At 40.4% G+C, this 13,533-nt stretch overlaps 1 protein-coding gene across 1 annotated transcript in view; it reads left to right on the top strand.

Annotated features, from left to right (window-relative positions):
- The first annotated feature begins 857 nt into the window (after positions 1 to 857).
- The window catches only part of ARHGAP42 (Rho GTPase activating protein 42), a 143,074-nt gene continuing 130,398 nt past the window's right edge, over positions 858 to 13,533 (top strand). The window contains exon 1 of the mRNA XM_041487372.1: positions 858 to 1,358. Within this exon, the coding sequence (XP_041343306.1) occupies positions 1,205 to 1,358 (154 nt within the window). The 5' untranslated portion in view covers positions 858 to 1,204. The remainder of the gene's footprint in view (positions 1,359 to 13,533) is intronic.

Raw genomic sequence — 13,533 nt, 5'->3', positions numbered from 1 at the left:
CAAGTGGCAGCCTTCTTGAAGTACAATTACTTTCACGGCCATGCCTTGATGATTGTTTCCAATTGAGTTGTTGCCGACTTGAAGGTGTGTTTATGGAGAGATCTCCTCAAATCCAGTATGTATATTTGTGTACATACATACCGACATGATATGTCTGGATAAACCACTCCAGATAAACAAACATACAAGAATCAATCAAAGTGTTTCTGTTTACTGTGAAAAGCCCACTCACATACTTGTAAAAACCAACTTTGCTGCAGAAACCAGGCTTGATGCTCATCTTTAGGATGGATTTTTGCTCAGCTGTATCCCCTTCATGGCAACCAAGCGCTACGGCAGAACACGGATGTTCCCACCTCTGTGTCTGCCCGTCCCTGGGGCGCTGCCCCGCCGCAGGCCGGACGCGCACCCGGGGCAGGCTGGCCAGGGTGCCAGCGGGATCCCCGGCCAGAGCAGGCCCGCTCGGGCTGCCTGCCTCCGGCCCCGGCTCCCGCGGCTCCTCCAGAGGGGCAGGAGCCCCCGGGCTGGCATTGCTCCTGCCCCAGCAGCGCGGCTGCTGCCCCGCTTCACCCCGCCACAAACCAGCCTCCTCCAGCGCACCCTTTGCAATGCCCCTGCGCCTCCCTGCCCCGTGGTGGATCCTCCCTCCCGACTTTGCTCTGGCCGTCCCAAAGCCCCTGGTAAAGGAGGCGGCGAGCGTCGGACCTCGCCGAGCCGCCTGGACCCTCCGCGTCGCCCCGGGCCGCAGCGGCCCGAGGCCGCGCCGCCGCTGGAGGGCAGAGCGCGGAGGGGCGGCGAGAGAGGGGCGGGCACTGCCGGGCCGCGTCCCCGGCGTGTGAGCATGCCGCGCCGGGAGGAGGAGGAATTCCTCGGCCGGGCCGGGGGAGGTTCGCACTGGAGTTAGCGCCGGGCAGGGAGGAAGAGCGAGCGCTGCCGGAAGCGGCGGAGCGGCGGCGGCGCTGGGAGCCCGCGGTGTCCCGCGGGCAGCAATGTAGCTGGGTGACAGCGGCCGGAGCGCGCCGCCTCCGCTGCCAGCGGGCCGGTGCGGCGGGTCGGCAGCTTCTCCGGGGAGGCGGCAGCCGCGCCTCGTCTCGCCGCTTCCCCGCTTTCCCCTCTGCCCTCGGCGCCGTCTCTCGGCGCGGCCCTCCCTCCGTTCCTGCCTTTCTCCGCCGCCGGCCGGGGGGCTGCGGCCGCCACTGCTGCCATGGGGCTGCCCACGCTGGAGTTCAGTGACTCCTACTTGGACAGCCCGGATTTCAGGGAGCGCCTCAAGTGTCACGAGATCGAGCTGGAGAGGACGAACAAGTTCATCAAGGAGCTGATTAAGGACGGAAGCCTCCTCATCGGGGCCCTGCGAAGTGAGTGGGGCGGTGGGACCGGCGGTGGCTGGCAGGAGAAGGGGCTTCTTTTGTTTGAATGGGCGCGGGGCGCGGGCTCCCCTGCCGGCAGCCGCCGAAAGGCGCCTCCTCAACTTTCTCTGCCCCGCTCTCTCCCTTTCTCGCTCCCCGCCGCCGTGCCTCGCCTCGCCCGCGGCGGGGCCGGGTGGGTGTCCCGGGGGAGCGGGGGCGGCGCGGGCCCTGCCCCGGCCCGGGAGCCCGGCCGCGTGGGCCGCGGGCAGCGCGTGGGCGCCGCCGCCGCCGGGGCGCGGACCGGCCAGGTGGTCCCGCCTGGGGATGCGGGCAGAGCCCGGGGTCGGGGATGGGAAGGAAAGTCGCCGTGTAGATCGCTGTGCGCTGTAGGCTTGGAGTATTGCGGCGGCACGCTGGCTGCTAGTTGCGTGTCTTCTGATAACGAAGATGTTCGTAATAAGTGGGCAAAGCGACATAATGAAGCGGATTTATAGGGAGAGTTTATGTCTTCCCCCCCTCATAGTGTTTTCATGTGGTAGATTAACTTTTATGTATTTTGGAAGTTCTGAGAGCAGAGATAAACACGAGCAGTGTAGCGCTTTTAAAGGTCTGTGAGTTAAGCAGTGACAGATTTCTGGGGCATGAAAACAGCAGTCATGCTCTGAAGATTATAAAGTGAAAGCTGGAAATTGCCCAGGAGTGTCACTAGACTCGGTTTGTCCTCCCGTCCTGTAAACCTTGCCACCTACTTCTTGTCTTTAAGTCACTAAGTCACTTTGGATCTCTCACCTGTTGCCCAAAGTTTTCCTTCACGGAGAGCAGAGAAGTAACTTACAGCATCTCTTTTTGCAATATGAGATAGTCAAAATAAAGAATTAATCCTTAAAAATATCTGCCACATTGTCATGGTATGCCGGTTTGTGTCGAGTTAGAGGTAGCAGTACTGCTTGTTATGTGCCCAGGGAACAGGTGTTGCTCTGAGCTCTGTAGTTCTTAAGAACTGTTTCTGACCCGCAGTCTAAAGCCAAACTTTGTGTCCTTACCTAGGAGGTAAAAATTGTGAGGATTTTATTTGCCCAACAGTAGGGTTGAATTGTACTTGTTCATGCATCAACTGTATATTTACAGCATTGCATTTACATAAAGCAGCTATTGCCTGTTTGAGAGTTTTTTTCTCATATAAATGCATGTATTTCTGGACACATCTAAATTTTAGTGAGTAGCTGGGTACAAGTTTAACATCTTATGTGAATTTATATTAAATTTAATAAATTCCTGAACCCATGCCCACAGGATGTGAGATGACCAATTACACAGAACTAGTGCTTGTGTGTGTGTGTATATATATATATATATATATATGTATGTATGTGTGTGTGTGTATCAATCTATGTGTATCTATATATATATGTGTGTGTGTGTGTGAGTATCAGTCTATGTGTATCTCTGAAAACTCATCGGTACAGTTTTCTTTACAGGCAAAAAAGTTTATTTGTACTTTAAGCCTTTCTTGTTGCTAAAAAGCTTTCTCTGTGTAACAGAACTCTAAGCTTGTTTTAAGTAGTAAAAGCTTGCTATTACAAACCTGGTCCAAAAAATAGTAATGACAGATTAGGATACCACATGAGTACTTTTTTGACCTGGACTAGCACTGAGAGCTGACTGCTTTTGGGTCCAGATCAAATACGAACAAACACAACTTTCTTCTTAGGCTGTCTGAAGACAGGCTGAGAGGTTGAGGCTGTTAAGCCTGGAGAAGAGAAGGCTCTGACAAAAACTTCCTTCAGCTCTCCAGTAATTAAGGAGAGGTATACAAGAGGTGGATAGGGACTTTTTACAAGGATGTGCAGTGAATAGTCCAAGGGGTAGGTCTAGATAGGATATTAGGGAGAAATTCTTCACTGTGAGGCTAGTGAGACTCTGTAACAGGTTGGCCAGAGAAACTGTGGATGCACTCTTTGTGGAAAAGTTCAAGGCCAGGCTGGGTGGGCCTTGAGCAGCCTGGTGTAGTGGGAGGTGTCCCTGCCCATGGGAGGAGGTTTGGAACGTGATGATATAAGGTCCCACCCACCACAAGCCATTTTATGGCTGTCAAAGACAGATTGCAATAGAACAAATATTGTATTTGAGAAGTAATTTGAACCCTGGTTCTGAAGTGAGTAATCCCATTAGTTTTGGGGAGAACGCTTAGGAGTCCTTGCAGGGTTTAGAGCAATATTTCTATCTCAAGTGATGACTACTTAATTTGTAAGTTCTCATGATTTTTCAAACCTTTTAGTTCAAATGTTATTCTATTTGACACAATGCTTATTGTATCCTATATACAGATCTACAATGTTGTGTCTTTTAGCCTCAGAAAAGTAGTTTGTTTTGGTATAGTAAAAAATCTTTGTCCTCTTGTTCATTTCAAATCCCTTGATTTCATGACTGTCATTTTTTTTATAGAATATTGCCTTAATTCCTGTGTTAGGACTGCTGAGAAAATACCTGGATTTTTTTCTGAACAATTTAGAAATCCTGGACTTACACTGTAAAGACTGTTGTAGATGCTGCAAGGACAGTGTACCTGTTACAGCAAGTAGCACTATTGTATATTTCTAGAGCACTGAAATTTGACTTGTTTAAGCAAATTAGTGGCTCTTACTCACCTTTAAAACCAGTGAAGTGTAAAATACTTATACAAGCCTTTTATTTTTTCAAATTTCTTAAAATGTGTTTGAAAATCGAACTGTGAAGTAGTTGAGTTCAGTGATAACTTTATTATTTGATTTTTGAATATTTAATAACCTTAAAACCCAGAAACAAAACAGGCATTATTTACCAAATTTTATCTCTAGGAGATCTAGGATTTTTATTTACACATCATTTTCTATGATCAGTTCTGATGGGGTAAAATAACTGGACTGTGCTGTAGAGCTTCAATGGAAATGAGTTTTGGAACGTGTCACCCTGACCATGCTTAAAGAGACAGTGAAACTGATTTAACACAGTTAGAAAACACATTATTCTAAAGATTGCAAAATGTAAGTTTATTATATGAAATGACAGCATGTCCATGGTTTTTCAGGTAAAATTAAACTTCTGTATTACAAATGTTACAAAATTTTAATATTTTCACAATCAAGTATTCAAGTTACTGTAACAATGCAATGTTTATAAATACCTGGCAGATTCCACTTGAAGGTAAATTGAAGGTAGAACAAACACACTCAATGTAGCATGAAAATATTTTGCATTTTATTTGGAGTGGTCCCAAAATGAGTCAGACTTCATTAATGTGGTTTTGCTACGTTAATTCTGGAGTGCTGCTTTCCAAGGTGGCATGCAGAGCTGTAGTGCTGTGTTCCATGAAGCAGCAGTTGACTATTGTGAATACAGTGGGAACTTATAAAGCTAGAATTGATAGAAAATGCACAGCAGCTTTTTCTTAGCATTTTTTTGCACTGTTTCATTGTCTTTCCAAATAAGCAGGATTCTGTGAGTAGCCCAGAACAGCATAGATTATATGTTTCAGTTTAGTTTTAGTTCAGGTGTTGGCATCCTATCTGCATGGCCATTGTGCCTACTTCAGACTTGTCCTACAATTAGTATTTAGTATTAGTATTGGGACTACACTTCCTTTTTCAAATCAGCTGAGGTACTAAACGCATTACTATCTCTTGAAAGATTTAGATTATGCATGTAAGAGACTTGCCTATTATATTAAAAATGTATCTTTTGACAGAACTTTAGCCCTGGGTATAGGCGCATTATGTAGAAGCATATAGTTTTTTAGTGCACTCAGAAGAGGGTTTTTCTTGTTAACTTAGGAATTAAGAGGGTAAAAAAATTTATAGAAAGAATGGTTTCCTGTTACAACTGGTCTTGATTGTTAGGTAACTGTTGTGTTCATAATTTCTTCAGCCGCCTAATTTAATAGCTCTTTCAGGTGCATGTTGAAAGTGCATATGCCTAAATGCTTCACATTGTGAGCTCCAGCTGTAGAATGACTCCTAAGGCAGAATTGATATTTCTCCTTTCTGTTCATTCTAGGTTGTTTTCAGTTAAAACATCATGTCTGTTTTTCCCTGTACTTTTTTCCAGTCATGTGCTTTGTAATTTCTTTGTAGCTATTGTCTGAAAAAGCAACCTAGTCTAGGGTGTTGTCCTATAGATTATATAGACAACTTCCCTTCTAGAATTACTTGTGTGCTTTTAATTTCCATAATAGCCTACTGACTTGCCAAAGTTAATTAATATTGTATTTAACAATCCAGAAGAGTGACATTCATCTTGTACAGGTGATCTTATGGTTCAGGGTGTGCAGAAGCCTTCTGTTTCTCCCTCTGATTTTTGAGGCCCTCTCCATCTTAAGTCCTGTCAAATTCACATATTCAAAGATGAGAGCTGCCTAAGTTTTGGGTTAAGTAGTTGAAAGTTTAATATGTTTACAGCTGTTTTAAGTAATACTATACTTTTTCAAGTGTCTTAGAGTGATGCAAATAGTAATAGCAATGTAGAGATGTGGTGTTATATGTACATGTAATATAAATAAGATTTAGGAGATATCTTTAGAATTTTGTAATTTAGTAGCAGTCATTAGTTTTATTTTATTACTTGACACAAGGAGAAACAGACACAAGATGGAAATACTGTTTTTTTGCAAGGGGTGCAAGGACATGTTATTTACCAGGGTTTTATTGAAATTTCACACATAAAAAGACTCAAGTTGTTTGGCATATTTCAGGGTTTTCAGGGATGATTCACTTCTCTACTAAACCTAACAATAAAAATACAGTGATGAACCTGTTTATACATAGGGAAATTTTGGGGATTAGCTCCCTGGGAAAAAAAAAGGACAAAATTACAGCATAAGAATTTACGATCTTTTTATCTCTTTGGGGATTCGTTTTTTTATGAAAAAAACAAAACCTTTGTATCTTTCCAGAGAGATGCATTTTCCCAGATACCTTTGCCTCACATATTTTCATAAGATTATGTCTTTTCCAGATTCTAAGTGAAGCAAGACTGAGTTCATTGAATACTGACTGCTGAAGTTTGATAGCAGTCATTCTCCTTTATTTATGTAGCTGTAGCTTACATTTCTTAGTCTCTAAGTATATTATTCCCAATTTTAAAAAAAAAAAATTCCCTCTTAGTATGGCCATACATAAAGATGTCATGCTAACTAAACTAGACCATATGTTCTGTGTTGTTCTGGGACATTCCCAGAGTCACACTTACTTTGTAAGTAAGCATTCATGACAGTCAGCAGCAGCTTCATGGAGCACACGTGTGGTCATCATGCCTACTCCAGCCCTGTCCTACAACTAGTATTTACAGGGAGAAACTACATTTTCTTTTTTTCCACTTAAAGGAAATTGAAACCTATTCATTGCCATTCGGTTTTGTTTTTGAAGTTATAGGTTCCATTGCTGTCCTTTTACTTCTGACAGGCATTTGTAGGGTCCTGTGCAACTTCAGATGGTGTCTGCAATATCTGTGGATTATGGATGTAACTGTCAAAACCTTTTCTAACATTGTTCTGTCTTTTATGCAGAGATACCAACAGTAAGCTGATGGGTGGCCAGAAAAGGATTTAATTGCTTCCTCTAGTGCTTGAAGCAGCTGCAGTCTGTATCATATTATCTTTAGCCAAATATATGTGAAGAAAACAAATATCAGGATGTAGTGGACTGTTACAGAGTGCATTATTTTCTGGCCATCACATGATGTTTAATTTGGAACCAGTAGTACCTGCAAGTGAATTTCCAAACTGTCAGTAATGATTACTGTATTAACAAAGACCTTGAATGACTCAACATGGGTGTTCTTAAGCCTTAATATTGTATTGAAATTGGTATTCTTTAGAGAAACTTGGTAATTGGATTATGTCGGGCTACCAAAGGAGCAGTTTTGAGTTTCAAATGCCATATGAAATGATATCTCTGCTTGAAAAAAATATTGTGGATTTTTTTTTTAATTAGGATTTTTAAACTGATTTCTTTAAAAGGTCAAATTTAATCTGTTTCTTAATAGGCCAGTTGGCTCGTTGTCTACTGTGTGCTTCATTTGGTATGAATAAGATAAATGAATTCTATTAATAAGAGACCAGCTGCTTCAGGAATATTGTCTTTACTACAATGGAAAATATGATGCTGTGGTCACTGAACTTGTCCAGATCTCTTGGGTTTTTGTGGGCAGAAGTGCTACAGCAATTTGCAGTTTCCTGTAATAGTAAATAACTTCGTATTCATCCTCTGAAAAAAAAACCAAAAAAACCACAGGACAATACAGTCCTTCCTACTGAATAAGTAAGCCAGTGCTATATCTTTGCTATTCTATTTTTCCTATATTCTCAAAACTGTAATTGTAAATAAATCTGGAATATAGAGAAATTTGGTACCAAGGATTTACTTTATTAAATCCAGTCTCCTGCTAGTATTACATAATGTAATCCCTGCTGTCAAGCTCCATTTTAAAAACAATTTTTATCCTTTCTATTTCTGTTAGAAGGCTGTTCTAGAACCTTGTTACTCTGAGAATTGGATAACTCATTAAAAATAAATTTAATCTGGAAATTCAAACTTGTTTATGCTAATTTTCTTTTCACTCAACATTGTTGTTTACTTGGATTTGCTTGGTGAATAATCACATCCTTTTGCTGGACTGAACAGGCTGTTCACATCCTCTCTTCTAAGAGGTTCTCTGGTTTCTTGATCATTTTAGTAGCTCTTTTCTATGCCTTTTTAAATTGGGTTTTAAGTTTCCAAGAGCTCAAAAAGTAGGGAAAACAAAACTAGTATAACAGTCTTCACAAGTTTTATCTTTCCATATTCTGTGAGAACATTAATAATTGAATCAAATCAATGCTTATGGTCTTTTGACTGTGTGGTGCTATGGGTTCCTCAAGTGTATGATTAAAGGTGAAAAAGTCTCAGGATCTTGTAGGCAGTAGCAATGAAGTATATATTTAAACTGAAGAAAAATAACTTGACCTTCTTCCATATTAATATGGAATTGAAGTACTGTTGGGCAGTAATGTAACCTCCCATTGGCACCCTGTGATGTGCAAATAGCTTTCATTAGAAAGATATATTTCACAGCAGGTTATAAACTCCAGGCTATGTTACAGTGTAGTTTTTCAGATTAGTTAGAAGTTATCAATTTAAATCACTTCCCTCTTCTGAATTATGCAGACTAGTATTTCACAGGACACAAAAGCTTAAACATGTTACTGCACTCTGGTGTTTTGATTAATATCGTTCAGACATGGCAAAACAGTATGGAAATGCTGTATGTCTTAAGAAGTCTTGTCTTCTTTTAGCTCAATATTTAAAGCAGGATACAAGGTGCTGAAATGCCTCGGTCACACAGTTTGTCCTACTGCTCATGTTAGTTGATTTGCAAGTTGATTAAAGAGAGGTTTGCATGCCAGATGTGGGTTATAGTGTCTGTTTACAGAGATACTCTTGGTCTCAGAAAGATATTATGTCAATCAAAGTAGGTATCACCATTAGGATTAATTTTCTACTGTAAAAGCCTGTAAGTAAAATAAAAATAATGAAAAATAAAATAGGTAGCAATAAGAAGAATCTTTGTGATTTTGCCAAGAGGTTGGATCAGATGACTCTTGAGGTCCCTTCCAGCCTGGTATCTATAGATTTGATTCTGTAGAACCATCTGTCTGATATGAGATGAGCTTTTGATGTTTTCTTGCAGAAGCCACCTCTGCTGCCCCCCTCTGCCTCTACCTTGCTGTGTAAACCCAGTAAAGCCTTTCTTCAAGTATTTTCCGTGCTTTTGTCTTGGGAAGAGGAATGTTTTGGTTCCTCTTCTAAGGAGCAGCTGCTGTCTAGGCATTTGATGACTGAGAATTGTTTTGTTGTTCATGGGGACAGGTGAACTTAGGAAAAGAACAGGGGAAGGAATCATTAAAAAGCTGCAATGGCTTTTAATTCTTTTACAGTATATGTTAGATGAGGTGGTCATTCAGCTGCCCTGTTTAGACTTCTGTTAAGGATATAATTTTTTTTATGATGACCCCATCTTGCTGCTTTCTGCACAAAAATACCTGGGCAAGAACCTGGTTGCTTCTAGAAAATTATCAGATATAAAAATCATCTTTGTTCTTCTTCCCCAAGTCCTCACCTTTGCCACTGTCTCACCACCATGCACAGAAAAAACCCACAAATCCTTGGTAAAACAACCAATACAGGAGATAAGGTTTCCTAGTAAAGACATTTTTTTTTTTTGAGTTAAGTTCTTTGTTTGCTAATTGAAAATGCACAAGAAGAGAATTTTTTTTTTTCTGCTGTAATAATTAATTTCAAGATGTGGCCAAATGTCAGTGTAAATATGTGCAGATCAGTTCTTAGAAGCCACAGTTCTTAAAAGTTCAGGTCAGATTTAAATGGAAGAGCAGAGAGATTTGCAGTGTTGTGGTAGTACATGTTGATGTTCAAAAGCCTGCCTAGATTATCAGTGTTGTCAAAGCCTTTGGAGCTCTGGGACCATGCTATTCAGAAAGTTTACATTCCTTTGTAACTCTGTTTCTTCCATGTTCTCACCCTTTTCTGTCTTATTTACCTTTAACCTTTGTTTACAAAGAATGAGGAGGAGTTGAGAGAGGTAGAAGTAGAGAGAACACAAGAACTCATCTTCTGTGGAATTTACTATTTGTATAAACTGTTACTTTAAATCCATGAATATTATAGGGGGGTGATTTTCCTCTAACCCTAAAATTACTTATAACTTGCAGGGAACATGCAGAACAAACTTGCTGCTTTGAAAAAGATTGCTCTGAGCCTGAGGTTATCAATTAAAAAAAATTGTTCCCTTTTTGAACCTTTTCATGTCTAGAACTACCGCTGTCATTAAAACAAGCTGTATAATGATACTTCAAGAAAGAAACTGAATACCTTTCCATGCTCCTCTTGTGAGTTACCGTTTAGCCTACATACACAGGGAAGCCGTAGATCCGTGTTGCTTGCCTTCCAGGAAACCTAGAAATAAGTAAGACTTGAGCTTTACCCTAGGAGCGATAAAATCACCTTATTCTGGGGAAAAAAAGAAGTTATGAGAACATTTGAGAGACTGATACTGCTAAAACATATATGTTTAAAAATGCATCTGTTAATTTATAAAGTGTTATCAAATATTTTACCTTCTAGGGCAAATAAAAAGTATTTATAAAATATTTTACCACTAGGTTGGATATTAGGAAAAGTTTTTCCAGCCAGAGGGTGGTTGTGCACTGGAACAGACTCCCCAGTGAAGCGATTATGGTAGCAAGCCTCCAAGAGTTCAAGAAATGCTTGGGCAAAGTTTTCAGGCACATGTTGGGATTTTTGGGCTTGTCCTGTGTAGGGCCAGGAGTTGGACTTGATGACCCTTGTGGGTCTATTCCAGCTCAGGATAGTCTATGAAGCTGTACTAACTTCCATGAAGTTACTTCTTCCATGAAGTTACTTCTCCATAACTTCTGTGAAGAATCTGTTCTAGTATAGAAAAAGAAAAATTAACTAATGGCTTCTTAATGGAAAGTAATAGTTGGCTTATAATGAAAATTTTAGTTTGCTCTGTGTACTCAGAGATGCTTTTGTGAATCTCATCTCACGGTATGTGTTATTTGCATAAAAGTCGGTGCCATCAAGAGTTGGGCTTTGGCATTCTCAGCATTTAATGAGTTGGTTTCTCCATCTGTGTTGTGCTTTGAAGAGCCAGAGAGTAGGGACCAGGTGGAGGTCCAATAGTACAAAACAGACCTGAGGAAAAGAATTGCTGCTTTCAGTTGGTATCTGATTTGGTTAAACAAGAGCTGGTTTAAGCTGCAAGTAGGTGGGGTTAAAATAATCTTTGGGAGCATTAATTTTTGATTAACCATTTGCAGATACTGAAATGAAATATGGCTAGTACTACTTCTTCCCCTCTCCTGTTTTTTTGTTTCCTCTCCCAGTTTCAGCATATTATTGACCAAGACTGGTGGTTAAAACTAAGGAAAGACAGTGCAATTTGGTAAGCATCATGAATGCCTGATGAGATGTTTTTTGACTCATAGGTCTTTGTCTAGGAATTACAGACTGGTTATTTTTGTACAGATTGGATATGAGACTTGTTACCTTAATTTGATAAATTTATTAGTGTAAGTCAGTTTATGTGAAGTAGCTAGGAAATTAAAGCACTGCAGGTTCTCAACATACTTTCTTCTTGACAGTGGCCAGTGTTTCACTCTGGTTTTTAGTGGGAATTCCCTTGCTTCTTGTTTTTAAGAAGTGTGGTAAGACTTCTGTGTTGGAAAACATGCTTTTCTTTTTTGAGAGTTGAAAGTTGTTAGAATCACAGCAAATCACTCTTTGTTGTCCTTGTGTAATTTTTTTGGGAACATTTTCAGCAAGTCAAGAAACAGCAAATGTGGCATGCCTACAGGGCAGCTACACTGACTGTGGAAAGTAACTGGCTGGTGGAGGGGAAGATGAGTACATTTAATAAGGTGAACATGGGCTTGCAGCCTGACAGATGCCAGAAGTATGTCTGCAAATATCAGTTGAAGGATTTTTATGGATAGTTTTTGCATTTATGGATGTTGAGTCTGGTCCTGCTGCTCGTTTTCTGGATAATGCTGAAAAATTGTGAAGGCACAAAGAAGACCCTTTTGAACATTTGAAGGGCATATAAACATGCCTCAGCTTCTTGAAGACCACAAACACCATGTGGCACATGTTTTTCACCGTTACTTAATCTGAAAGTTAAAGATTTATTGATATTTATGTATTTTGTGTTTATATTTATATTTTTATTTATATTAAAGGAAAAATTATTGATGGGAGGTTTTGCTAAGAGACCAAGGTTTATGAAGATCCAAGTGTTGGCAGAAGCTATACAAATTAAGATTATAAACCTGCAACTGCAGAGTAGTAAGGTTCTTCCTTAGGACTGTAATGGACTTTTCATTGCTGGAAAACCTTAAATTGTTTGGATTTTTTTTCCCCTAAGTTGTAGTCTTATTCACTTAGGCCTGTTGGACTTGAAGTATTAAATCCTGAAATTTCTGTTCAGTGTAGCAGGGCTTGTTGATCACACTGGGGTTTTTTTGCCTTAAGAAGAAATGTTTTCAGTCTACTTGCAAGTCATGAAGTTACATTCCTTGAATGTACATTGTGAGTGAAACTTTGAAATCTGTGAAGAATACATCCTTAAGACATTTTACTTTAGTTTAATGTTTTTCATGTTTAAAATAGTTGCAAGTAAGGCCTCAGATGTTTTCCTCTGGTGCTCTTTACTTTGGTATCAGCATTGTGATTCAAAATGGACACGCTGTGCTGTAGTAACTGTCTTGGGGGGATGTTTTTGGTGTCTGGTTTTGTTGTTTTGTGGTTTTTTTTCTTTTCTCTTTCTTAGTTTTGAACACCAGACTGTATTATTTTAGGGTATGTACATGCCTGTGGAAATATACATTGAAACAAAACCAAATAGTTGAAGATGGTAATACTATGTTTCTTTTCATATATACATACACTAAACATGTTCAGTGCAAGTTCTGTCTTACAGGTGTGTAAAGGTAGCAAAGTTAACATTTTTCAAAGATCCTTAATGTCAGGAAAGTGGGTTTAATAGCTTAGCTTTGTTATCCTGTTGAGATAGGGATAGTCTGAACTACTTAAGAAACCTCAAAATTCTCACAGTTCTTGTGTATACAGTGTTTTTTTGTCTACTACTATGACTGGTTTAATTGGAAACTGACATAAGAACGCAGAGGTGTGTCTAAGCTGATTCTTGTAGGCATAATTGTAAGCTTGGCAATAGACTTAACAAAGTTTTCTCACAAATACAGTCAGTATGGTTGGCTTTTTGCAACGTGAGCTTAGAGCTGCTGCATCTTTGTGCTGTTTGGGAGCCTAAGGTCAAATGAGAAATCCAAAATATTTCATTTTATGAAGAGGCGTTTAGACACAGCAGGATATTTCCTGTTTACATAGCCAAATCTTTTTTGCATGCTGAGAGATTTCCTGATTCACTCACACAGAATTTTGGAGTTTGCCCTTTAAGCTATAGCTTCTGTTAGCTGGTTGAAGATACCATCTTCTGCACCCTAGCCAGCATGACACAACTCGTTTTCCCATGAACTGATGGCATGTTCATCTAAGTCTTACCATCTTGTTTATCCCCAGATTGCAGGATGAAAGATAAAAATGTTAAGGCCATG

Source organism: Pyrgilauda ruficollis, unplaced genomic scaffold, assembly GCF_017590135.1.
Source record: "Pyrgilauda ruficollis isolate IOZ18807 unplaced genomic scaffold, ASM1759013v1 scaffold8, whole genome shotgun sequence".
NCBI lineage: Eukaryota > Metazoa > Chordata > Aves > Passeriformes > Passeridae > Pyrgilauda > Pyrgilauda ruficollis.
Note: the sequence above shows the minus strand (reverse complement) of the source record. Positions and strands in the feature narration are given on the sequence as shown.